The sequence below is a fragment of the Mastigoproctus giganteus genome, chromosome 1, assembly GCF_048544385.1.
Source record: "Mastigoproctus giganteus isolate SK-2022 chromosome 1, ASM4854438v1, whole genome shotgun sequence".
Taxonomy (NCBI): domain Eukaryota; kingdom Metazoa; phylum Arthropoda; class Arachnida; order Uropygi; family Thelyphonidae; genus Mastigoproctus; species Mastigoproctus giganteus.
The window spans coordinates 10,209,064-10,235,523 of record NC_143575.1 but is presented as its reverse complement, the minus strand read 5'-3'; the positions used below and the strand labels follow the sequence as shown (position 1 = coordinate 10,235,523).

The following is a 26,460-nucleotide window of genomic DNA, read 5'->3' as shown; positions in this document are numbered from 1 at the left end:
TTAGCTGCCCAATCAATGCCAGAGCTCACACTTGTGCATCAGGCAACACAGCAGCAATCCCCAAGGCAGAATGCACCGGTCCCACAAGAGGCAGTTATTGTCAGTGAAATGGGAAATATATTGTCCAAGAACGATAGGTGTATCTATAGCATAACCTACTTCTGCCAGGGGCAAAAGTAGGTTATGCTATAGAGCAGATATCTTTTAAAGACACAAAAGGTGATACTGTTATACATGTTTACACTAATGATAAGAGTTGGCAATCTGAGGAGTTACTTTACAAGTACAGGGCAGTATTGGGAAAATGTCATAAGTTAGGATTGAATTTGAAAGTGTCTGATATTCTGCTCAGACATGACAGGAGGGAGTAGTTGAGAGTCTTGTCATTTGGTCTCTGGAGAGAATGTGCAAGGCTCATGAAGTAGAATTTTTCTCAGCATGATCCATGCTTGTTAACTAGGAAAGACTGTTTTTATAGGGATGGGTTACACTTAAATAGAAGGGGTGCAAGAATATTTTTTGATGCTATAGAGGCAGTGATAGGCAGGTCAGAAAACTGCAAGCTTGGGGGGGGGCGAGGTACACAGACTAATAGATTAATTACAACTGCAGGCAGAGGTGAAAGTGATTCTTGAACTGCTATTGGAATATGCAGCAGCCTGGAAAACAAGATGTTGAGGATTTCAAGCTGTGCTATGGGTTGTCACGGAACAAGTAAATACACGGGCCGTATTAGAGTAACTAAGAGTAAGAACAGGTGCATGTGTACTTAATGTACACTAATGCTTAGAGCATTGTAAATAAATTTGACGATTTTGAAGTACTGATTAAGGCATCAAAAGTAGAAGGAATCTGGTTTTTAGAGATGGTATTCATTTGAAGAAAGGTGGTGCAAGGATTTTTGCCAATATCACTGAGGATACCTAAGGGTTCAAAGGAACTGCTAGTTGGGGGGGGAAGGTAATTTAGATCTGCATTTATCTGATGATATGGGTCAAAGTATTTCTTGCACTCACCTCATCAATTCTTGTTTGTTTCCACATCAGCCATTGTTGATAAGATGTTCTGAGGGTGGCAACATTTCAAATGAGGAGGGAAGATAAAGCTTGGAATAGAAACCTAAATAACTTGAAGGGGTGTGTCAGAGTAGTAAACTGTAGAAGATTACTTAGTCTTAACTGTGTCTACAGTAATGCCAGGAGTGTTGTCAGCAAGATGGCTAAATTTGAGCTCCTGGTTAGGACAACTAATTCTGATATAATAGGGCTAACAGAAAGGTGGTGCCACCCACAAATTGGGGATGATGAGTTCCATTCAATGTGCCCCAAATTGATTGGAATAAGTGGGATGAAAACTCACTATAGGGAAAAATATATTTTTAAATAAACTAAATTATTATTTGTACCAACATAGAGAAAGTACATTCTTGACCTCATAAAAACTCACGAATCAGATGACATCACAGGGCTTAAAGTACAGGAACCATTGTCAAGCAGTGATCATTAGTTGAAGATGAAGAAATATGTTGCCATAGTTAAAGGTAAAGGCACGGGTTTTAACTTCAGAAGAGAGGACTTTGACAGTTTAAGGTGCTATATGGCATCTGTTGATTGGGCAGATTGCAGAGTGGGGGCAAATACATTTGAATTATGGAATACTTTTAAAGCAGAATTCACATAAGGCCAGTTAAATAGAGCAGAAAAAGATAGCACAGGATAGTTACAGACTGATGAAAAGTACTGAAGCCTGTAGCAGGTACAAGTGCATCTGTAATAGCATTAGCATTAGTAAAGGCACATGATGCAAGAAAGCAAGCTTATATAGTGTCAGCCAAAAAAAAAAAAAAAAAAAAACCTTCTCATTTCACCCATCCACTCTCTCCAAATGTTTGTCTAGTTCTGCCTTAATCTATTTAAGCTATCGACTTCTACGACAGATGGAAGTTTGTTACACCAATCAACCACCCGCTGGCTAAAGGCAAACAAACCTCCACATATCTATCCTACAACTGTCTTTCCTCAGTTTGAATTTATACCCTCTCAGGCAATTATTCTGAGCAAGAGGAAGAATCCCATCAGCATTGAGCATGCTCAAACCATTCAAGGTTTTATACACCTCAATCAGATCACCTTGCAGGTGCCTAGTCTCCAGACACTCTAATTTGAAAAACTTAAGCCTTTCTTCAGAGCAACCCTTTGTTCCACTCACTAATCTTGTTGCCCTTCTCTGCACTCATTCCAGCATCTCTACATCCTTCTTGAAATGAGGCCTCTAGACCTGTATTCAGTACGTCAGGTATGGCCTGACCATTGCCTTATACAAGAGGATAATCACCTCCTTATCCCTGCTAGAAAAATTCCTGTATATCATTGACAAGACACCACGAGCTACTCTTGCAGATTGTCTGCACTGCTCAGAAAACTTCATATCTGCCTGCACAATTACCTCAGGTCCTGTTCATTCTCTACCACTGTCAGTGTAGTACCACACAGTTGATACATTACTCTGGGGTTACTGCTTCCCATGTGCAGTACTTAACATTTGTCAATGTTAAACTTCAGTTGTCACCTTTCAGCTCATCTGCTCAACTTTCTAGATCCTGTTGCAGCAGTGTACTGTCATTAACAACCCTGCCAACCTTTGTATCATCTGCAAACTTGGACATTAAGCCTGATATACCATCATCAATATCATTTGTTAATACAGAAAACAACAATGGACCCAACACTGAACCCTGGGGGATTCCACTAATAACATTAGTCCACAAAAAGCAGTGTCCATTGATTACCACTCTCTGTCTTCTCCCACTCAACCATCCCTTTATCCATAGCAGCAATAAGGTTAGGTTAAGCACCATAAATAAGGTTAGGGAGGCCAAGGCTGAGAAATATGCTAAGAGAGCAAAGAATGGGGACAAGGAATTTTTCATGTGTGTAACGAAGAAGGAAGCTAATCAGATCAGACCCTTGTGCAATGGGTGTGGGAAAGTCTTAGATAACCCAGTTGATGTTGCGGATGAATTGAATAAGTACTTTGCATCAGTCTTTTCTGAAAAAAGCTCCTTCGTGCTGAGAAGAGGCTCTGCGAGTGTGGGTGAGCATATGAAATTAATGATTTTGTAATTACAGGTGACTGTTTATTAAAAAAAACTTCTGAGCATAAAGGCAGGTAAGGCTCTCAGAGTTTGACGGCATATACCTGATAATTTTGATGGAGGCAACCAAAGAGTGTATTGAACCACTGAGTTTAATTATGAGGGCATCTTTGTACTCAGAGGAGATTCCTTTGGGTTAGGGAAGTGCTAACGTGTCACCAGTACATAAAGGCAGTTCTAAGAGTGAAGTTGGTAACTACAGACTGGTTAGTCTGACTTTAGCAGTAGAGAAAATTTTAGAGTCAATAATTAAGAGTGCAATCCAGGGACATTTAGATAGATATGGCATTCCGAAGGACACACAACATGGTTTTGTTAAGGGAAAATCATGTTTAGCTAACTTAGTAGGCTGTTTTGACACAGTTACTCATGAGCTGGATGAAGGGAACAATTTTGACATAGTTTATTTGGATTTTAGCAAAGCATTGACTTGGTGCCTCTTGAGAGGTTACTGTATATAAGCTGGAACAGGTTGGGATTACTGAAAAGATTCTAAGGTGAATTGCTGGGTGGCTGCAGGACAGAAGGTAGAGGGTTGTTATTAATGGATTTCTTCTGATTGCTGTAATATCAGGAGTGTACCCCAAAGGTCCCCAAAATTCTTGGACCACTGTCATTTTTCATTTTCATAAATGACATTAACAAAAGGATAGAAGGTATGATGTCAAAATTTTCAGATGGCGTAATGATTGGTACAGTTGTTAATGATCAGTGCCAAGCAACACTCCTTCGGTATGACTTGAACAGACTTCAAAAATTGTCAGAGAAGTGGCATGTTTTAATGCAACAAAATGCAAGGTCTTATACTTGGGGAATAGCAACCCCAAAATAAATTATACACATGATAGGGTTGAATTAAAAACAGTGATATGGGCAGATATGAAGTTTTCTGGGCAGTATGAACAGGCAGCCAGGAAAGCCCGTGGTTGTCCTATCGATGATTTATTGAACGTTATCCTGTAGAGATAGGGAGATCATAATCCCACTGTATAAAGCAATTGTAAGACCACATTTGGCATACTGTGTTCAAGTATGGAGACCTTATCTCTGAAAAAAGACTGAACTTCTTGAAAGGGTCCAAAGCTGGGCATCTTGCATGGTGAGATCGACAAAAGGAGTGTACAAGGAAAGACTCTGATTATGTGGGCTACAGAGCTTGGCAACTAGGCACCTCAGAGGTTTAAGGTGACCTGATTGAGGTTTTATAAGGCTCTGAGAGGAGTTAGTAAAATGAATGAAGGTGAAATTTTCACTGTTATAAAGAATTACAGAACTAGGTGCCATAAGTTCAAATTACAGGGGACGAGGTTTAGATTAGATTTTACAAAGTTTTCTTTTAGCGAGTCATTGATTGCTGGAATAAGTTGCCCTCACAGGTAGTTTGGGCTGACAGTTTGAATAAATTCAAAGATGAACTGGATGGTTAAGAGGAGGGAAGCATGTAATTTATATTTTCTTATCTATTTGTGAATGTGTGGGTTTTTTATTTATTTATTTATTATTTTTTTTTTTTTGTCAGTGCAGCAAAAGCCTGTGGCTCTCTTGCACTATATGGTGAATACTATTACTGTTATAGTCATATCGGAGACATAGTCACTTGGACCTCAGCAAAGCAGGATTTGAATATGGGGAGTACATTATGTGCACAGGAAGGACAGGACAGGAGAGGGGTTTATGCTCTTGGTTAAGAAGCATATTAAATCTTATACAGTGCATCCAGTTCACATTAGTGGCTAGTGCAGTGTTCAGTCAGTTTGGTATGACGTATGCACTGGGAATACAAAAATGACAGTAAGTGTGCTGTAGGCCTAATGACTGTCAGGAGTATACCAACCAGCTATACAGAGAAATAGTGGGCCAGTATATCGCAATGTCTTATAATGAGGGATTTTAATTTTCCAGATGTTGACTTGAATTTGTGAGTTGGTCACTCACACACTAGCAAGACTTTTGTGGATTTACTGGATGACTGTTTCCAAAAGTAGCATATTAGAGGCAAGGAGAGGAAGCACTACCTTGATTTGGTTATCACCGACAATTCTTAATGCATTAAAGATCTGCAGGTAACAGACCACTGTGTGACAGTGATCACAGTGTACTGACATGGAATTTACTTAAAAACATAACTACTGTCAAGGATAAAGGGAAAGGATTTGCTTTTTTAAGGGTGACTACAGTGGTCTCAGACAGATATTAAATTATATGCAGTGGGACCAACTGCAAATTCTAAATGTGAAGTATTCCGGAAAATAATCATAAAAGCTAGTCGGTATTTCATATTAACTAAGAAATACTGTTCAGGGCTTACACCTAAATGGATGTCAGAAGAACTGATTAAACTTGTGGCAGAGAAGAAGGGGGGGAAAGGAATGGGATGCTGTTGTTGTTATTTGGTTTTTAGGAGCATTAGCAACTAAGGACATATTGCTCCGGGATATGCGGTGGTCATTCCCTGACCTTTCTGCATCCTCCGTATTTGGTCGGAATGGGATGCATATAAATTATCAGGTGATACAGAAGCTATGGTATACATAAATTAGTCTAATACAAGCTAAGGCAGATTATGAGACTTCTTTACTTATTTTAACAGTAGAAGGAAGGGGCTGAATCACATTGGACTACTTGATGTCAATGGTTATTGACAAATCTTAATTTCTGCATCATATTGTTATTATTATTCCCCCTCTACCCAAGTATAGTGGCCTCTGTAGCCGAGTGGTCAGGAGCAGGAGTGCAGTAGACCGGGGTTCAAGCCCCTGACTGCTAAATACAGTCGATCTGTCAACCCACACTGGACCAGTGTGGCAGATTTTAGTCTATTTCTCTCAACATGAATTGTTGAGGAGGCTTCCATCCTGCAGTGGGTTGATAATGGCTGCAGTTTACCTTTTACCTTACCTAAGTATTGCCATTCCTTACTAATTATTTCCCTTTTCATTCATTTATGCTTTTTTTTTTTTAAATGTACATATTTGGGATTTTGCAGGTCCTGAAATGGTAGGATGTGAAGAATTAGGTGAAGGAGAAGAGGATGAAGATGAGCTAAGTGATGATGATGATGATGAAGATGAGGATGATGATGAGGATGATGGAGGTATAGCCATAATAAATAGTGAAGATGTTCCCGAAACCGAAAGGGAGGATGCAAATGTAAGTGAAAGAGAAAAAAAAAAAAGATTAACCAAACATTATCTTTAACGCACCTGAATTTTTTATTACTCTGAATAATGGTGTAAACTTATAATTCAGTAAATGATATGCATATTAAAAGTAAATGCCAAAGAATGTCCATAAAGCTAAATTTTGGCTCTTTAATAAATGTCCTACATTTATATTTAGAGAATGGAAAATCTTGATTTAAGTATTTTCCTGCAGGAGATGCCTTAAGGAATCTTCTGGTAATATTTCTGAAATTTGTTTGTTTCATTCACAGATTAAAAATTCTTATTTACATGTTGATATTAAAAATTTTACCTTTTAGTTCTTTGTTGTATTTATTTTTGAATTTTAATAAATTAAATAGGATTATTCGGTATTACTTTTAATGCAGGAGATGTGTGCAGAATGTGAAGCTGAGCGGCTTGCCCAAGAGCAACAGATAGAGCTGTGTGATAAAGAAACAAATACTGAATGTGTCTTCCTTCCAGAACGGGCACTTAAAAAGAGAACTGAAGACTTAAAAACAACTGTAATCAAGCGATCCCAGACTTTTTCACCTAGTGCAGCAGTCAGTAAATACCAGTATATTTGTCGGGTAAGAATAAATGCCTTTTATTTCCCCTCCCCATTCTTTCATTAATTTATATATTTATTAATAAATAAAAAATAATTTCAGAAGTATTTTGTACTTTATTTATGCTGTTTTTGTATTTTTCTCCTGTATTGTAAAGAAAATAACACTTCAGAGGATGTGTTGATTTTACTTGCCTTTATAACTTGAAAAGGCTCCAACTTATAAATATGGTTAATTCCTTAAGATTGGGAATTAAGAGGTGCTGGATTTTAAAATTTTTCAAGTGAAGTTAATGGTTGATCAGTTTTGGAGAAGCTCATTTCAATGAATATTAAGCACTAACAAACGAGAATAAACAAAGTTAAAATGAATGTTTTCTTGTAGTGTAATGTTAATTTTAAATGCAAGTGCGGAAAGTGGCTCTAGACTAGTTGCAAACTAGTCCTAGGCAAACCATACAGTTGACCCCTCCTCCCCCAAACCACCTTGTGGTTTGGGGGAGGAGGGGTCACCTAATTAGCCTATATGGACATGCCACCCTTTAAAAATTCAGAATACAAATTATTTTAAAGCACTCTTATGCCTAAAATGGGTTTATTTGAAATGGGAGTAACACTCTAGTGGAAAATTGAGTGCCAGTTTATAGTCCCATATTATAAATATAGCTTTGTAAACATTCTTTTGAAAAAAAAAAAAAAAAGAAAGAAAGAAAGAAATTAAATTTAAAATATGCAGTGGGAAAATTAATTTTCATACCAATTATTACATTTTCCACCAATTATTACTTTTTGAGTGTTTATGGATTTTTTCTTTTATCTTTCCAATTTGCAATAAAGTTGAATTTTTGTATTAATTAATCCAAAAAAATATTAATTAATGACAAAAAAGTTAAACATCCGAAACAAAATTAATGTATTAATATGTAAAAGGCAACAATAAGTTGTGCTTACTGTACATAATTTTGAATGTGTAGTATTTTAGTACATTATATTATTTATTTATAATTGATTTTAAAGTAAGTAAAATAAAGCTAAAAAGTACTAGTTATACAAGATGTGGCAATAAAGTTCCTGGTGCAATAAAAAAAGAACACAAAAAGAATAATAAAATGGTTTTATTGTTATTTTGCACTTATTACACCATTCTAAAAATTTCTAAAAACAGTCAGCAGCAAAGTTATCCAAAAAGATTATGTATATTTTTCTTTACATAAAGAGATCTTGAAACCTCTTTCCTTTCAGGGCTTGAAATCTCTTTCTTTTCACCTTAGGAAAGATGAAGTCTGCCGAGAACATTTTGATGTTTTCCAATTATGAAAATTGTTCTCCTGCTGTACTGGCTCAATTATTGTGCTGTAATCTTTTTATACTTCATATAAAGAATCTGAAAAACTAAATCAGTGTGTATATTCAATAGCTTCAAAATTCAAATTCAATTCAAAAAACCCACAGGCAGTGAGTTTTTTCCACGTCTTCTCAAGTCCAGTGTGGAAATGTGCAACTGTCGGCATTTCCCAATATAAACTATCTGTACCGCCATCCATTTATATTACATAAATGATCTGAGAAACTAAGTGGGTGTTTATTGATGTTTATATTCAGTTTTTAATGGCAGGCAATGTTGTGGGTTTTTTTTTTTTTTTCCAGTTTAGAAGTTACAGAGTAACTTATATGCTATGTTAGAGTGAAGTATTTATACATGCCATCAGTATCTAGTAAAGGCCCTTTCTGATGGCAAAATTGAGAAATTATTAGACCTTCCTGAAGAAATTGGGGGGGAAAAGAAAAGGAAACCCTTACAAATAAGATAGTTTCTGACTGTTCCGTATGATGTGACTGGGTTTAGGTTTCACTAAATGAACTAAAGGAGATTTTTGGAATTATTATCAACATGGGACTAAATGAAAAAATTTATATAAAGCATTGGTCTGAAGAATGGACAGACAGAATTAAACTTTTCAAGAATGTATTTAGCAGGAAGAGATTTTTGCAGATATTTTGGATGTTGCATCTGTGTCCACCCACGAAAGAACAAACAAGGAATTCAAAGCAGGAACTCTAAAAGTAAAAAACATTGTCAATTATGCAGTTGGAAGGTTTTGTGAATATATTCTTCCAGAAAGAAATATTGCATTAGAGCTTTTAAACTGTTTTGTCGTGCTGTTTTATATATTAGCTCATATAAACTCGAAAATAAATAATTTTTGAACATCACATTTCAAATAGTCGTTTGTTTGATTGGTAGAGCTGAACTGCATGGGGAAGACAATGCAAATAATGTTGGACTGCAAAGGGTTTAAGTAATGAAAATTCAGTGAAAGGTAACTGAAGCAAATGTAAGAAAGTATGGGGATATGGAGATAGCTGAACAGAAATTTGAAATAAAAATATGAAATGGCAGTATGCCCAGTAACAGACCAAAAGGAAGGTGGATCAGTGGTGTCAAGCAAGAATTAGAAGAGAGCTTACTGTGGCTAGGGCTAAAGATCTAAAACAAAATATGATACCATGGAGTAAGACGGTGAATGGAAGGCTGTTAGTCCAGAAGGCCTGACCTGTACACCCACTGGCCATTAGGGATGAAATGGAAAGCCAAAAGGGGCACATAACTTTTTATGCATTCCATATATAAATATTGTTCTTTGCATGTACAATTTATTATAGCTGTTAAATAATGCTTTTGCGTTTTGCAGTTGAACCGCAGTGACAGTGATAGCTCCATGCCATTATATCGCAAAGGAGGACCATTTCAACGAAATTCTGTAGAGAGGAGGAGTTTGAGGTGGAAAAAAGTAAGTTTCAAGTTTGTGATATGTATATTTTTTCTTTAGTATTTTTACATAGTTATTTCTTAAAATTCTCATATTTGAAAAATGAGACGTAATTTTATAATCTGGGTGCAAGAACTTACAACAAGCAGCGTTGGTTTGTATTTTTTGTGGATGTATATATTATATATTGAGCATGTATAGCTTTTGGATTGACCAAATAAGTTTATATTTTTCAGTTCATATATCATGCAATTTTTACTCAAGTTAATGTTATAATCTCATATTATTGATTTAATTTTTTAAGGACGAAGGGGTAACCTGTTCAGATCAAAAAAATAATTTATAAATAATCTCTCTTTCCCCACCTCTTTTTCCGTTTGAAGCTCTTTAAATATTTCTTAAATTTACCTTTGAGATTATCACTGTTATAATTTTTTTTAATGAAATGATGTTCCAAGACTGTCACTATTGAAGAACTAATGTTTTAAGTATTAGTATCTTTACAAAGTAATGACACAACTGATAATTGTTTAAATAATGAGTTAACAAAACAGCAAAGTTCTTTTAAAAAAAATGCACAAAGCTTATCATTATCATGAACAGTTGAAACAAGCAGGAGGTTTATTTATAGGGAAATAAAGAAGGGAGAGAGAAAGAAATGGAATAAATTGCACTGAATATTGTATTCCTAAAATTAGGATATGATTATTGTGGTTGTGCAGACCTCTACTCTACCTCTACCCTGCAAGATAATGACTCGAGGGAGTCCGAGTAGTATGTATGCGGGGGGGGGGGGGCATTGTTGAGGCCATGTTATGTCAAGGATCTTGGTATATTCTTACCATGTGTATGCCATATCCAAAAATTTCATTACAGCGTGTTCCCCCATACTTTTTCTTACTATTGAATACACCATGAATTGTCAAACTAATAGAGCAAACTTATCTGCAAAAAGATCTAAACCTCCCAAACACTTACCAGTTCATTTCATAAATATACATGGTCTCAGTTCTAAACTCAATGATGTCCATTTCCACTTACAGTTTGCCAAACCCCGTATAACTTTTCTGGCGCCTCCGTAGCCAGGTGGGAAGGAGCAGCAGTGCGCAGCACACGCTTCTTGATTAGACCGGGGTTCGAGCCTGTCACCACCAAATACGGAGGATGCGGAAAGGTCAAGGAATGACCACCGCATATCCCGGAGCAATATGGCCTTAGTTGCTAATGCTCCTAAAAACCAACAAAACAAACAAACAAACATAACTTTTCTGACAGAATCTCAGTTATCGGTTGATTTAACCATTGCTCATCTTGTTTGCCCATATTATTCGCTGTATGATTCCTTTCGCCTCAAAGGTGGTACTTGTGCATACATCCATTCCGATATTCTCTGTCAGAAACTTGGTAATTTGGAATCTCCTCTTTTCGATTTTCTCTGGTATAAAATCTCTCTACCTCATTCTGTCAAATTCATCTGTTGTCTCTACCATTCTCCCAACTCACTTGAAACTCTTTGCAACTTGACTTTCTCCAGTCCAACTTTCCTAACAGTGAGAGGCGTCTCCGTAGCCAGGTGGGAAGGAGCAGCAGTGCGTAGCACATGCTTCTTGATTAGACCGGGGTTCGAGCCCGTCACCACCAAATACGGAGGATGCGGAAAGGTCAAGGGAATGACCACCGCATATTCCCGGAGCAATATGGCGTTAGTTGCTAATGCTCCTAAAAACCAAACAAACCAAACCAACCTAACAGTGAGATAATTTTCCTTGGTGATTTTAATGTTCACAACTCCAGCTGGCTTCCGTTTTCTAGTCACACAGACCCAGCTGGTCGAGATGCTGAGGCTTTTGCAATTACTGATAACCTCGCACTGATTGTTCATTTACCTATCAGAATACTGAACAATGCTAATCGTGCAGCCAATACGCTTGATCTTTTTCTCACAAACAACCCTTCTAAGTACACTGTTGAAGTGAATGATCCTTTTAGGCACCTCAGATCACAACTTGGTGATTGTCTCTTCTCCAATGGAGCCTTTATCTCTTGGCTATTCCCAACCTCGTGTTGTTTGGCATTATAAGAATGCAAAATGGTATGACTTGCGAGATTTCTTTTCTTCTTTTCCTTGGTCGGATTACTGTTTCAAAACTTCTGAGGTCAATGTTTGCTCAGATTGCGTCAATGAAATTATTCTTATAGGAATGGAATCCTATATTCCACACTCCACTTCAAAATTTCATCCTTTATCTAAACCATGGTTTTCTGATAAATGTGCTAAGGCCGTTTCAAGAGAAGAATCATGCATATCATAACTAGCTTGTTTCCAATTCTTCAGTTTCATTTTCTCCTATACCAAAGCTCGCAACAATTGTAAAGCAGTTATTAATCAGTCTAAACTAGATTTTGAACAGGCTATAAGAGTAGGAAACCAGTTTCTTGCCCTAATGGTATATGAGCATTCTGGTCTCTTACTAAAGTTATAGGCCACAATTTTTGCCCATCTCTGCTCCCACCCCTGTCAAAACCAGATGGTTCTATTGTCACTTCAGCCAAGGATAAAGCCAACCTGCTAGCATCCCATTTTTCTTCCAACTCTTGTATTAATGATCTTGGTAAAACACCTCCAACCATTCCCAACATGCTCCATTCAATGCCTCCTGTGGTCTTCCGTCAGAAGGATTTTGACAAATCTTGATCCTAAGAAAGCTCGAGTCCTGATGATATTTCTCCACTTATTCTCAAAACCTGTGCTCCTGAACTTGCCCCTGTTCTCTGCTGCCTTTTTTCAATTTCTTATTCCAAAAGTGTTTTTCCTTCTGCTTGGAAATTTGCTCATATCCAGCTAGTTCCTGAAAAGAGTGACAAATCACTCCCATCCAATTATTGTTCCATTGCAATTTCTCTTACTCTTTCTAAAGTAATGAAGAAATCAATTAACCGTCAACTGTTAAACTGTCTAGAAACCTTCTGTCTGATCAACGATCACCCGTATAGATTCTGTCAGTGTCGTTCCACTGGTGATATTTGGCTTATGTTACTCATATATGGTCAAATTCAATGGAAAAGTTCGGTGAAACACAAGCAGTTGCTCTTGACATCTCAAAGGCTTTCGATCGTGTTTGGCATAAAGGTCTTCTAAACAAGCTTCCATCTTATGGTTTGCCAACTGTTTTTTGTAATTGGTTATCCTGTTTTCTCTCTGACCGCTCACTGAGAGTGATGGTAGATGGCTTTCTGACTTCTCCACTAATGCTGGTGTCCCCCAAGGTTCAGTTCTTTCCCTCACTCTTTTCCTCTTGTATATTAATGACCTTCTTCCATTGACCACAAATCCTACTCATAGTTTTGCTGATGATTGCACATTGCATTCCACTTTGCAGTTTGAGAAACCTCGCCCTGCTCAATCAGCTTCAACTTTTCAAATAACCTCTACCAATTCCTTAAATGCCAATCTCCAGGTAATCCTCCAGAGACAGAGACAACTTAGTTGATTTCAATATTGTCTCTGGGGCAGAGACAACTTAGTTGATTTCAATCCTTCTAAAACTCAGTCCTGTTTTATATCTCACGAAAAGGATTCTTCTGCTCCTATGCTTATCTTTGGTGACACTCCGATTTCTGGGCAAGATGATATATCTCTTTTGGGAATTACCCTGACTTCTAATCTCTCTTGGCACAAGCACATTACAAATATTGCTTCCTCTGCATCTAAAAAAACTTGGTTTACTCTTTTGCTCTCGGCGTTACTTTTCTTCCAAACAGCTGTTCACTCTGTACAAATCACAAATCCACCCTACCATGGAATATTGTTCCCACATCTGGGGCGGTGCCCCCAAAACCTCTCTCAGGCTTCTAGATTCCATTCAGAAGAGGGTAATTAGGTTAATTAATGACTCATCTCTCTAACAGAGTCTCTCCACTCTCTGTCTCATAGACGTTCTGTTTCTGCTGCATGCCTTTTCTACAGATACTTCCATGGGCACTGTTCTTCTGAATTGGATTCTATAATTCCCACTCTTTTTTTCAAAACAGTCTGAACACGTGCTGCTACCAGCCAACCTCCATTTACTGTCCGACTTCAAACTCACAGAACCAACTTTTCATCTTCCTTGTTTATTCTTTCAATTGCCATTTTCTGGAACAACCTTCCTTCATACGTATTTCCTGAAAATTACAGTCTACAGAAGTTCAAGTCTAATGTCAACAAATATCTTCTTTTGTCTTCTCAAGCTCCAATCCATGCACAGTACTAAGTACTATAGGTTCTAACCCCTCATGTTTGGGGTTTTCATAAAAAAGAAAAGACATATGATATCCATCACAAAGTGAATGGAAATAGTGGATGAAGATTTTGATTTTGACAAATTTAACTTAATCATTATAAAATTTTTCAATAGCAAGGTGAAGCACTTGGTGTCTTGGGCTCTGAAGGAAACTTTTGTTATTAGTCCTTCAGTATAATTTGATCAGTGTCACATATTATTACAGGAGCATCCAATCTACCCATGTTGGGCCAAAACTGAAAGTGCTGAAGATTATAGACCATATAGAACGCAAGGACAGGTCTTTACTATTATGCATTTTTTGAAACAGAGTTTAATTTTTGTTATTGGTGTTTAGATTTGTATTTTTTTTTTTTTTTGTTTTTTTTACATTTAATAATTAAATGCAAAAATCCAACAATTATTATATAACACTAATAACATTCTTATTATATGGTTATAATAATGTTAAATACTTGGAAAGATACATAAAACATCATAAGACAGCAATAAAAAAAATTTAATAAACTGATAAATTGCTAAAAACTGAAATTTTCAAAAGTCATTGTGACACAGGACTGCACATGGCCTGCAGGCTGGACACCCCTGCATCACTATAATGCAGCATTACTGTAATGGGAGATAAATATAATGATTGCTTGTTTGTGTGTTTTAAAAAGAAAACCAAATTAAGAATAAAATTTATTTCTCATGACCTTATCCCTGAGTAACATATGCAAATTCCAAAGGTACCTCCATAGCCAGGTGGGCAGGAGCAGCAGTGCGTAGCACATGCTTTTTGATTAGACCAGGGTTCGATCTCGTGACCACCAAATACGGAGGATGCGGAAAGGTCAGGGAATGACCACCGCCACCGTATATCCCTGGAGCAATATGGCATTAGTTGCTAATGCTCCTAAAAACCAAATAACAAACAAACAAAGCAAATGCCAATTTACACATTGCAAAAATCAAGCTCCTATATTGCTACAAAAGGTGCACAACCTACTGTTAACTACTGCACAAGTAAAATAGGGAAGATGTAAATTCTTCTGGCCTTGGCTGTCCAGAATATAAATGGAAATTTATTTATTTATTAGGTACCATGCATAATCAGCACTAATTTGTTACAAGAGAGCGCATGTAGAAATAAGTCATTTAGAAAAATAATGACAAATAATCTTTGGTTATCTTAATTAGTATTAAAATATTCACTGTCTTTATTATAGCCTCCTGTGATGTGTGCTCGTCATCGTAGTGCAGCATCAACAGGTCCAAAACCTGGGCCAGTTCGGACATCACTAGATTTAGCTTTGGACCTTCAGGCCTTCCAGACTCGTTTAAATCAGCAACAAGATGAAATATCCAGACTTCGGGAGTTAAAGCGAAGACTTGAAGAGGCCAAAGCAAAAGGTTATTTTTCTTAATTGACATAGAATAAATTTTTTTAACTTAAAAATGGGCATTTTTCATTCCATTTACTAGTATTTTGCTGTGCAGTGCTATCCTGCAGTTAGTTAGTGACCTTTTCAGGTGATAGTACAAGTTGGTGGGAAAATGATAATATGTAGCAAAGAATTGGTTAATTATAATTTTTAACCATCTCTTCTATATTTTTAGTTAGCCCTTCACGTGCATCATGGGTCTACTCTGTGCTGTATAATGCAAAAAATAGTTATTTAATGAAATTATAGCTATTGCAAGTGGTATCTCTCTCTCTCTCTCTCTCTCTCTCTCTCTCTCTCTCTCTCTCTCTCTCTCTCTCTCTCTCTCTCTCTCTCTCTCTCTCTCTCTCCCCCCCCCCCAACTTTGGGCAGGGTAGTTACCTTTGACATATGATTACAACTAGCAGTTTTTAGTTAATTGTTGAATACTTTCAAGTTGTTAATCTTCAGAGCAGCTGTATCATGATTTGTACTGTTCTTAGATTAGGATCAACCTGTTTTAAGCAGAACAGTATTCTTAATTTATTAGGTCTTCATAATATCCTCTGAGCTCTAATGATTTATAATCAGTTTAATTTTGTTTTCCAAGAGCAACTATTAAGTAAATTCTCTGGGTAGGGATCAGCATTACTGAAATGCTCTCAGATTATTTAGGTACATATTTGTAAAGGCTTTGTTTTGCAATTTTACCTAATATCAATATAGCATTATTATGTATCTTAGCTATGCACAGGATGTTCTATAGGCGCCTCCGTAGCCAGATGGGAAGGAGCAGCAGTGCGTAGCACACGCTTCTTGATTAAACTGGGGTTCAAGCCCGTCACCACCAAATACGGAAGATGCGGAAAAGTCAGGGAATGGCCACCGCATATCCCAGAGCAATATGGCCTTAGTTGCTAATGCTCCTAAAAAAAAAAATAATAAATAAAAAAAAAATAATAATAACAATAAAATAACAAGGATGTTCTATGGGAACATCCACAGTATATAGTTAACAATGTATCAATAATGAATGGAAAAACAATACTTTACATTAAATGGCTAGCAAAAGTTGCATTTTACATGAAAGCATTTGAATGTATAATTGAATTAATGTGGACTTCGGTTTTTTAAAAATTAAAAAAAAAAAAAAAAAAAAAAAGTAGATTAATGATAGCAGAAAAAAATAAAGAATATAAATTGCAGCATATAAACTCTGTATATAGCTAGGCCTCACATAGTGTGAGTTCGATTAATGCGTTTTTCAGTTGCCGCTATTGGAAAAAATTATACCACTTTACACTTTACATGGTGCAAATTTCCAGTTAATGCGATCTTTTTTTTTATGTGATAGTTGAAAAAGATTAAATTGCACGCTAAGCTTACCACACATCTGACTGGCAATAAACAAGTGTTTGCCTATTGCCCGCCTCGGTGCGTTCCATTGGAAGCAGAAGTGTTACTTGTTTGTCTCCTGCTAATGAAGTCACGCACAGACTTGCAGTTAAAAATTCTAATTAAATGGGGGAAAAAATTTTAAATTTTAAATGAGGAAGGTGAAAATGTTACCGTAAAGGAGATAACGGTAAAAGAACTAGATTGAAATCTTTCATATCACAGAGAACTTCAAACAAAAGGTTTAAGGTTCCCTGTGATATTTATTTCACCAGGGCTAGGGAAGATTCTTGTCGGCTATTGGAAATTGATTGATGAAAAAAAAAAAAAAAAAAGAAAGCCAACACTGTTCAGACGACTCTTTAAATATTTCCTTAACAAATAGTTTCTTTATTGTGAATTTTTGCAATAAACATTTAATTCTATAATTATTTTGATTTTGCCTCTTTTGAGTTCGCTGCAATTTGCAGAACTCAAGGGAGGCTTAAGTGCTGCAAATTGCAGCAGCTGGAGACTAGGAGACTAGATTACTTGTGAGGTGATCTGATTGAGGTGTATAAGGCCTTGAATGGGTTGAGCATGCTGAATTCTGATGGGATTCTTCCACTTGCACAGATTACAAATCTAAGGGGGCATAAATTCAAATTGAGGAAAGACAGTTGTAGAATAGATGTGCAGAAATTTGCCTTTAGCCAGCGGGTTGTTAATTGCTGGAACAAACTCCCATCTGTCGTTGTGGAAGTTGATAGCTTAAATAAATTCAAGGAGGAACTGGACAAACTTTTATAAGGAATGGTTGTGTGAATTTTTTATTTTTATTTTTTGGCTGATGCTACATAAGCTCATATGCTTGCTTTCTTGCATCACATGCCTCTATTACTATTACTATATACAGTTAAAAAGTTATTTAAAAAGGTATTTTTAAAATTCTTTATGGACATTCCTGAAGGTCACGAACCAATTATAATTTTTCCTATTGATTAATATATTCGATTAACACGTTTCCGTTTTGTGCAACGCACTTGTGGGAGGAATTAATCACTTTAATCGACGCCAGCCTGTAATGTATAAATAATGTTTGATTAATTAGACAACTTTAAATAAGTCAGGAGAGGTAGAAAATTAGGCAGTCAAGTAAAGTACTGTGGTACAAATAAACAGGGACATTATGCTCTATGTAAGAATTAGATTTAATCTAAATAATAAACTTGCTAATTAAACATTCACAAGTTAACAGTTTCAAATCCTAGATTTGCCAGGAGCCAACAAAACAACTAAAACTAATGAAAACTTGGCACTGACAATGTAAACAGAAAATAAAATCATAAAATGAAAGTTAGATCATATTCTGTTGAATACACAGTAATCCAGTTGCTGTGTTCATAATAATTCTATAAAACTTAGGTATGGACTGCTCAAAAATCTGCAAATAACATCATCTTGTGGCGGGGGCAGTAATTACAAGAAAAGATTGCTGCATGTTCCATGAAGGTTAATTTTTTCATTTGTTTTAGTTTTAATTTTGGTCTCAAGAAACTGTTTTTACTCTCAGTGTACATTAAGTCCTAATTTTTTAAATTTTCACTCAACAAATTATTTTTGCATTAACACTTGAAAAATTAGTACCCCTTTTTCAATATATATGTAGTGATGAATGTAAACATGCAAAGCGGTATGTGTGCTACTAGCTCTGCCTGTAGTTGATACCTTGAATCCTTTTGCACACTATATATCATATAAGATCAGTATCGCTGCAGATGATTGTCAAATAAAAGCATTATTGCTCTTGTTGAAGAATGCTCTTTTATTGACAAGAAGGAATTTTGTTTCAAGTGTATGCTTTCCTAAGCAGATGCCACCTGATACTTTTTTTCAAGCCAAGGATTTCAGCATTTTTCATTTGTCTTAAGAATTTTTCATTTGTCTTTAGCTATCAGCTCAGCCAGTATATGAGTCAATCATTTTTTTCTTTTTTACTGTGTTTATTTTAATTTATTATTGGTCATTTAAAATAATCGTTCATTATAATAAATATAATATCATGTTTTGATACACCATAGACACTCTTAAAAAACTACAAAGTAGTTGTTGTGGGCATCATTTGCTCTTTCTCATATTGTGCTCTGCTTTCATGACGAGTTGCCATGATACTGCACTACCTCAAATAAGTAACGCTTCACTAATAGAGAAGACTATTGTTACTTATTCTTAGTATTGCAGACATGACGACCCAGTTGTGAAGTTAATCGCACAATATGAGAGATGCCAAAAGGTGTATAGGGTACCTGCCCACCCACTGATGATAGGCCAATAGCCTTGAAACATGTATGGGTGGTGGTACTCACTGAGAATAAGTAACAATAGTCTTCTCTATTAGTGAAGCGTTACTTATTTGAGGGAGTGCAGTATCATGGCAACTCATGGTGAAGGCAGAGCACAATATGAGAAAGAGCAAATGATGCCCACAACAACTACTTTGTAGTTTTTTAAGAGTGTCTATGGTGTATCAAAACACCGATATTATATAGATAAATAGATACAGTGTAGTAACGCGCGCGCGCGCACACACACACACACACACACACACACGCGCGCGGCAACTGGAATAATCTGATGAATATATAAAAAAAAAAAATCCTTTATACAATTATGAGATATTTGAAATTATTAATTTTGAATTTCAGGAGAAACAGAACTGCCAGCTTGGCTGAGTGAAAATGAACAGCTACAACAGATTTTGGCCAGCATAAATAAAAATGTAAGTCTTGTGGTTTTATATATATATATTTTTTCCCCCCTCCAACAAATTATATTTTGTTATATTTTAAAATTTTTGTTCGATTATTTTGCAATATATAAAAAATTAATTCACTTTTTTGAATTAAAAATAAATTCATACGAATATTAAACTAAAATATTATTACTATAAAGTAAGTTCATTAGAAACTTGCTTGTAGGATGTTGTTTTTAGAATATTAATGTCATCCCACACCATATATTGATTAATAGGACAGTCCAAGGTGTTGCTCAGTCGTGAAGTGTTGGAGAATATGTGATCTGCAATTTCAGTGGGATGTCAAAATTGTAGTGTATCAGATTCCATAACTGTCTAAACAAAACAAATGTGCTGTTACAGTTTTTGAGGGCAGATAGCTGTCACTAAGACAGATTCATTGTAGGATGGAGGTAACATGTGACAATTCATGCATTTCCATGTCTTGATTAGTGAAACTAATCTAATCCTACATCTTGATTAGTGAAGCTAATCAAGACGTGGAATGTGATAAGAGATGTTAAAGAACCTGTTTGCACTATTCACGTCTCTATGCCCCCTAAGAAAGGCACTGAAAGAATGCATGTCTCTGAAGTGCATTAGCTGTTTATGATTGGTTTTCTTGGTAGCTGGAGAAATCTATAAAGCACTTATTAAAACAGTATGAAAACACTAAGGGTGACTGCTAAAATAATTGCTGCTCAGATGAGCTTACAGTAAGAATTGTAGAGTAAATTTGGAAATAAATTTAAACAATATATATTATAGTTAGTGAAATTTAGATCTGCCAAACATTTCAGCCTGTTTTAAGACCATTTGCGGTTGGAAATGGATCCAGAGTCCTAAAAACTTATATCTTGTATGTAAGTTTTTAGGATTTGCTTTGCAAATGCCCCTGGCCAGTGGTTCTGTTTCATGACAATAAGGAAGTCTTAAAACAGACCATCTACTGGCAAAAATATTTCATGATATAATTTTCTCAAAAACCTGCATGCTGCTAACTTGGTTTTAGTACAAATTACTAACAATCAAAATGCAGACTACTTCAAACTGCCAACAGGTTCAAAAGTGCCAGAAATTTTAAATGTTAAATTTGCTAAAATGCCCAATGTTCAAGGTGACAACTTTTCAAAACATCAAGTAGTTAAAATGCTGATAGCTTATAAAGTTATAATGCCAACTAATTGTATTGCTTTTTCATAAAATGTATGTATATATTTAATAATAATTCAGAAAAAAAAATTCTTATGGAAGTTCTATTTGTCATTTAACCTGAAGCTTGTTTGTTCAGAGTTTAGTTTATTCATACAAATGAATTCTACATAAATTATTATTGAAATTAATTCTAGAAATATTGTTACTGTTAGTATTGTGTTGATATTTTAATCCTCTTGCAAGTGCAACATATGCAGTAAACTCCCATTATAACACTCCTGCTTATAGTGCTATCTTACTTTTAACACACTTCTTTTCTGGTCCCATGGGCAATCCTGTGACGTGCTTTTTTTTTTTTTTTTTTTTCAAACATCTGTGGCACTTCTCATTTAAATGCTTTCTTGCTTATTATATCATTTCCAATGTAGACTGTGTGGAGTATAAACACATGTATTTTTTGAAGTTTCTCAATGCAGTGTCAACAAATTACATCTGTATAATGTACAGATTGTCTTGAAACTCCACAGAAGTGGTGCCATCTATTAACTCTTTACAAGATAGAGCTGTTTTTATATTTTTTAATGATTTTTTTTTTAGAAAATTTTGATCTATATTATTTTTTGCAATAGGTTCATTCAAGTGTTCAGCTGTAAAGTCAAAATAAAAATAAAAAAAAAAAACATTTTTAAAATCCTTTACGTACAAAGCCTTTCCATTTTCACAAACTTACAAATTTTGGGGAAAAAAACTCATTCAAGTTGTGGAATGACCTGTCTGGTTAATTCTGATTACAAATGAGACTCTTGCCTGCTAAACAGGGAATCAATCACTGAAGTTAGTCCATCTTAGAGAAACAAGTGGTGTTTATCTTCGTAAGATAGAGCAATAACAGGTCTACGATATATGTGATATGGGCATACTGAAGGAATCAGTATGCCCATAACTATCCATCCAGAAAGACTCCATAGCACTACCAACCTTCTTTCTGATGGGAATAATTGTAATTGTCTCTCCCTTGAATGAGGAATTCCCAGTAAACACAAGTCATAAAGTTTGTGTTGATTATGTCCCTATCCTTTGTACACACCATTCGTCACTACTACTGATTGAATGATACAGTCAGATCTTTGGATTAGTGCTCAGAGTTGCCATCATAGAGTTGCACTTGTCTGCTGGACAGGTAACTAATCTTAATCATTTAGAGGATGTTGTAATGAGGTTTCTATAGGTGAACTTGTGGAAGGGTATTAACAGAGTTTGCATAATTCTCTTCTTGGTACCATCATGGTACTGCCAACAGATTGTTGGACTGACATTTAATGTCTTTCTGGCTATGGGGGGCAGTCATAAATGGGATGCAGTATGAGATGCCCAATTCAAACGGGCTGGAGGACTGCTTTGGTGTTAGAATGCTCTCTCTTAATGCCCATGAACAGGAATTTGCTATACTCTGTAACTGGAGCAGCCCCAAGGATGCATCATTTATCCAATAAAGCAAAGACAAATAAATAGCACAGTCTGTTGTTTAAAATATGTTAACAATGTTACTGAAAATCAAACATTCCATGATTTATAAATAAAACTCAACATTTCATGTTGAGTTTTATTTATAAGTAATGCTATATATCAATCACTAAATGTGTTCTTTTGTTAATCCATATTTAGCTTGCACTATTTCAGTATCCTTTTTGATTAAATAGCTTTGCTCAAAAATAGAATTGTTCAGATGGTTGCTCTGTTTGTTTCCTGTTATTACTTAAGTACAATAATTATCTTTTTTACTGTACATATATTTTGTTGTCATGTTTGACTAACTAAAAGTATTCACTCAGGCTTCCAAACAAAATCCAGAGGATAAGAAGATTGAAAAACTCTTGAAGAAAACATCCAGGGAAATATACAAATTGAGGAAAAGCCGCAAAAAGCAGCCTGATATCATGTCTTTCAGGTATAATTATCATTTATTTTTTAGCTTTATCTAATGGACTATCAGAGCTAGTTATTTAATATAATATTAAATATAAATTGAGGCTTCTCCATGCCTTCCGATAAAGAGAATTTTCTGGGTGGGATAAACAGCATCAGAAAAAATAAGCCCCGATTTTTATTTTTTTAAGTATAGCATTTGCCTAAAGGTAAAAGATACTGACCATGCCTTCTAGGTTTTCAAGGCATGGTTTTAAGAGAGGCTAATAAGTTTAAGAGATATGGGAAGCTACCGAAAGATGTTGGCCTCGTAGCCAACGATGCTCCTGCTTACAAGGCTTTGCAATCAGGTGTGGCTTTGAAAACCTACACCGCCCACCTTATTCTCCCAACCTCTCACCTTCAGACTGCTCATCTCTTCCCTAAAATGAAAAAAACCATTATGGGGCCACAGATTTCAGACTGATGATGGTGGTAATTAATGAAATGGAAGCCTAGTTATCTGTTCAAAGTGAGGAGTTCCATTCAAGAGGCCTGAAAGAGCTCATCCACAGGAAAGAAAAATGTGTAGCTCCACAAAATAGTAACACAGAGAAGGATAAAACTGCTAACCAAGTTTCAGATCCCTTACTCAAATATCTGTAGATTAGGGTAAATACTTATTGACCACCCCTTGTAGTAATTCAGTTACTGACAACTGTTCCTTACATAAGTAATACAAATTCAGTATCATATCACTATATCATTATTGTTATGTCATCCCCCATTAGAAAAATGGTTTTAATTGACCATTAAAACCATTTTTCTAATGGGTGGATTTCAAGAACAATATTTGGGGAATGGTCTACTGAATAACTACACACAGTAAACTTAAGGAGTACTGAGGTAGAAAATGTGGATTTAAACATTATTCAAACATGTTTTATTGTGTTGTGTTTCCCCCCCCCCCTCTAAAAAAAACAGTAGCTAAAGTGTTAAAATTCTTATCAACATAAATAAATAGACCTATATTTAAATTTTTTTTCTGTTTATACTCTGCAATGACCACATAGAGTCAAAGGAGTTCAAAAGATAGATAGAATACAAGAATGTTACCATATTTAGTAGTCACATGCTTGAACCATGGCTTGTGTACTTCTGTACCTTGCGCTTGACCACTCCACTACAGAGGCCATATAAGAAATACATAAATGAGGAAAAAACACAAAGGATTATCATTACCTTTACTCCTAATAAAGAATAAAATAAAAATTAAACAAGAAACATGGCTTAAATGGTTGTCATATCACATATGTGTTTAACAGAAATAACTGAAGGATATACTAACTTTCTTTTTGTGAGAAAAGAATATAGACAACTGAAATAATTTGTACAGACCAATGCTAGCTGACTTCTTAAGCCTTACACCTCTGTATCTACATAATTTGCATGCTTCTAAATATACTTATTTCCTTAAGATGATGAGTTGTGCAGATTCGTTCTTTTTTACTACTTTGCATGAAAAAAAGAGAAAGGGGAAGGTTCAACATTAAGATATTTTCTAGAATAAGTATACTTGGCAAATTCAGGTAATTGTGGGGAGCATTGATTTGGCACACAGAAGCCCTTAATAACATAACATGTATTTAAAAAAAAAAATTATAAAAAAAAATTGCTATTTTTTTTCTTTTACTTTTAGGGAGAAGATGGCATTTTTTACCCGTGTCAATATGACTGTGCCAGCACTGCCACCTGATACTGATGTAGATCTTGAAATATCAGAGGACTGTCGAAACAAAGCAGGGATTTCCAGGCATCCGCAGACTTCTCAGCCACAGGGTAGCAATCCTAGGAGCACTAAACAAAGGTTTGAATATACAATTGATCCAGAACTGGGAGTTCAAGTGTGAGAAAGACGATCGCAATACTTTGGGTACTTTTATTACGGATCTGCCATCATGCACAAGTGTGAGCATGTGGCCAAAAGAGAAAGGAAGCCCTTCTGGTCTTCATGATAAAGCCAGGGAATCCTAACTCATGAGCTCAAGTTGAACAAGAAGGAAAGAAAAGGCAACTCGACAACCTGCGAGCCCGAATATAGTTGCATTTGGGACTGTCTCAATGCCATCTTCGAGTGCCAATCCATTTCAGGATAAAGTATACTGGTAACTCGAACTCCGTGGCTTCTTTGTAAAGTTATACACCATCAAATGGCTTGTTGATGTTTGAATTGTTATTTCAGATGTTTATTGTTTGATACAGCAGATGTATGTTCCCCCCCTTTTTTCTTCTTTACAGATGTAGAATGTTAAAATGTTGCCTGCTGTTTTATGCAGGCTAGGAAAAATGCTAGTTGAGCATCCTCCAGTTATATATGTAAAAGTTCTGTAAACTGTTAAGGCAACAGACCAGTTACACATATATGTACGTAATGTATTTATGTATGTATGTATGTATGTATGTGCTATTTATGGAGAGAGCCATACCTCCATGCCATCTTAAGTTATGCATCTATCATGTAAAATGCTTCCAAGTCAGAGTGCAAATCAAAGTATGAGCGTTATAGTAGAAATGTGCTGGGAATTGTGGTATTTGATTAGCCGTTTTGGGATGAATGATTGGGCCAGGTGTTTTTGCTGGTAGTTGGTGTAAGCGTGCATGAGTGCCTTACTTGTATAATGAATGTGCCTTAAAGAGGCTGCCCAACTGGTAGCCAAACCCCATTGTTTTCCACCCTTGTATTTACTAACCCTGTTGACCCTGTTTGCTCTGGCAAGTAGTAGTAGAATCATGTCTGCATATGTGAATGTGTGCGTGCGTATGTGCGCGTGAGTGTGCGTGCACATGTGTGAATCACGGTTGTAATGTTGGCTTGCGTTTTGTACGTTATTTTAGATAAACTATTGTTTTGTACATTGATTCTCAGGCTTTTAATACTTTTTACAGCTGTAATGCAGATTTGCAGCTGAAAAAAATAAACTATTTTGAATTGTAGTTGGTTGTTTTCCTTAGTTTTATTTAAAACACAACATTTTTAAATTTTTTTTTAATCTTGTATCGTTTTTCTGCACTTGATAAAAATTAGTTGTGCCATGTGAAGAGCAGAACTAGATATATCCACACCCATATTTAAAACTGCACCCATTTCAGGACAGAGTGCCAAATTTTCCTTGACACACACACTGGCAGCTATAATCATCATGTAGCAGCCATATTAATACCAACATGATAAATACTGCAGTCTTTACTGTGAAAATGCTTGACATACTTTTTTCTCAAAAGTATTTGAATACCCTCAGAAGCTAAATTTCATTTGGAGTGGCACACTGCCCATTGTTCATGGTCTCTGGAATAATGGAAACAGGTCTTTTAGAGTTATGAGAAGTTAAGCTGGCTTAATCGGTTGTAGTATCAAGAACTCTCAATGCCAACACTGCATGTTAACACATAGTGACTGACTATATGATATTTATATTCAACCAATTCTGTGGAACTGGGCCAACATGTACTGCGTCTGGACGATAACATTCTAAAGTTTTATCCTAATTGGACAGCAGTGATACAGACCAGTAGGATTTAATAGAGCCACGGTTAGAGGATTTAGAAGTCTGTTTCAGAAGTGCATTTTTCCAGTGTACAAAAAGAACAGATGAAACAGGATAGGGGAAGTTATGCCACTGGTTAAAAGCACATAAAATCTAAGGCAATGCACCCAGTTGACATTGGTGGCCAGTGTAATATTGAGTCAGTTTGGTGTGACAAACAGTGGGAAAAGAATATGAGAGTAGGAATATATTATAGGCAAAATTACTGTGATGAGTATAACAAACAACTATAAAGGCAAATTGAGTGGGCCAGTAAATCAGAATGTCTTATAATGTGGAATTTT

The 26,460-nt window shown here is 35.9% G+C and overlaps 1 protein-coding gene across 2 annotated transcripts in view; it reads left to right on the top strand.

The window, feature by feature from the left end:
* Positions 1-25,491, top strand: part of kibra (WW and C2 domain containing protein kibra) — a 117,504-nt gene extending 92,013 nt beyond the window's left edge. For both annotated transcript variants that reach the window (XM_090371386.1, XM_090371378.1), the window contains 7 exons: positions 6,141-6,304; positions 6,705-6,908; positions 9,580-9,678; positions 15,149-15,332; positions 19,423-19,496; positions 22,499-22,614; positions 24,271-25,491. In XM_090371386.1, the coding sequence (XP_090227512.1) occupies positions 6,141-6,304; positions 6,705-6,908; positions 9,580-9,678; positions 15,149-15,332; positions 19,423-19,496; positions 22,499-22,614; positions 24,271-24,481 (1,052 nt within the window). In that variant the 3' untranslated portion in view covers positions 24,482-25,491. The remainder of the gene's footprint in view (positions 1-6,140; positions 6,305-6,704; positions 6,909-9,579; positions 9,679-15,148; positions 15,333-19,422; positions 19,497-22,498; positions 22,615-24,270) is intronic.
* The last annotated feature ends 969 nt before the right edge of the window (positions 25,492-26,460 follow it).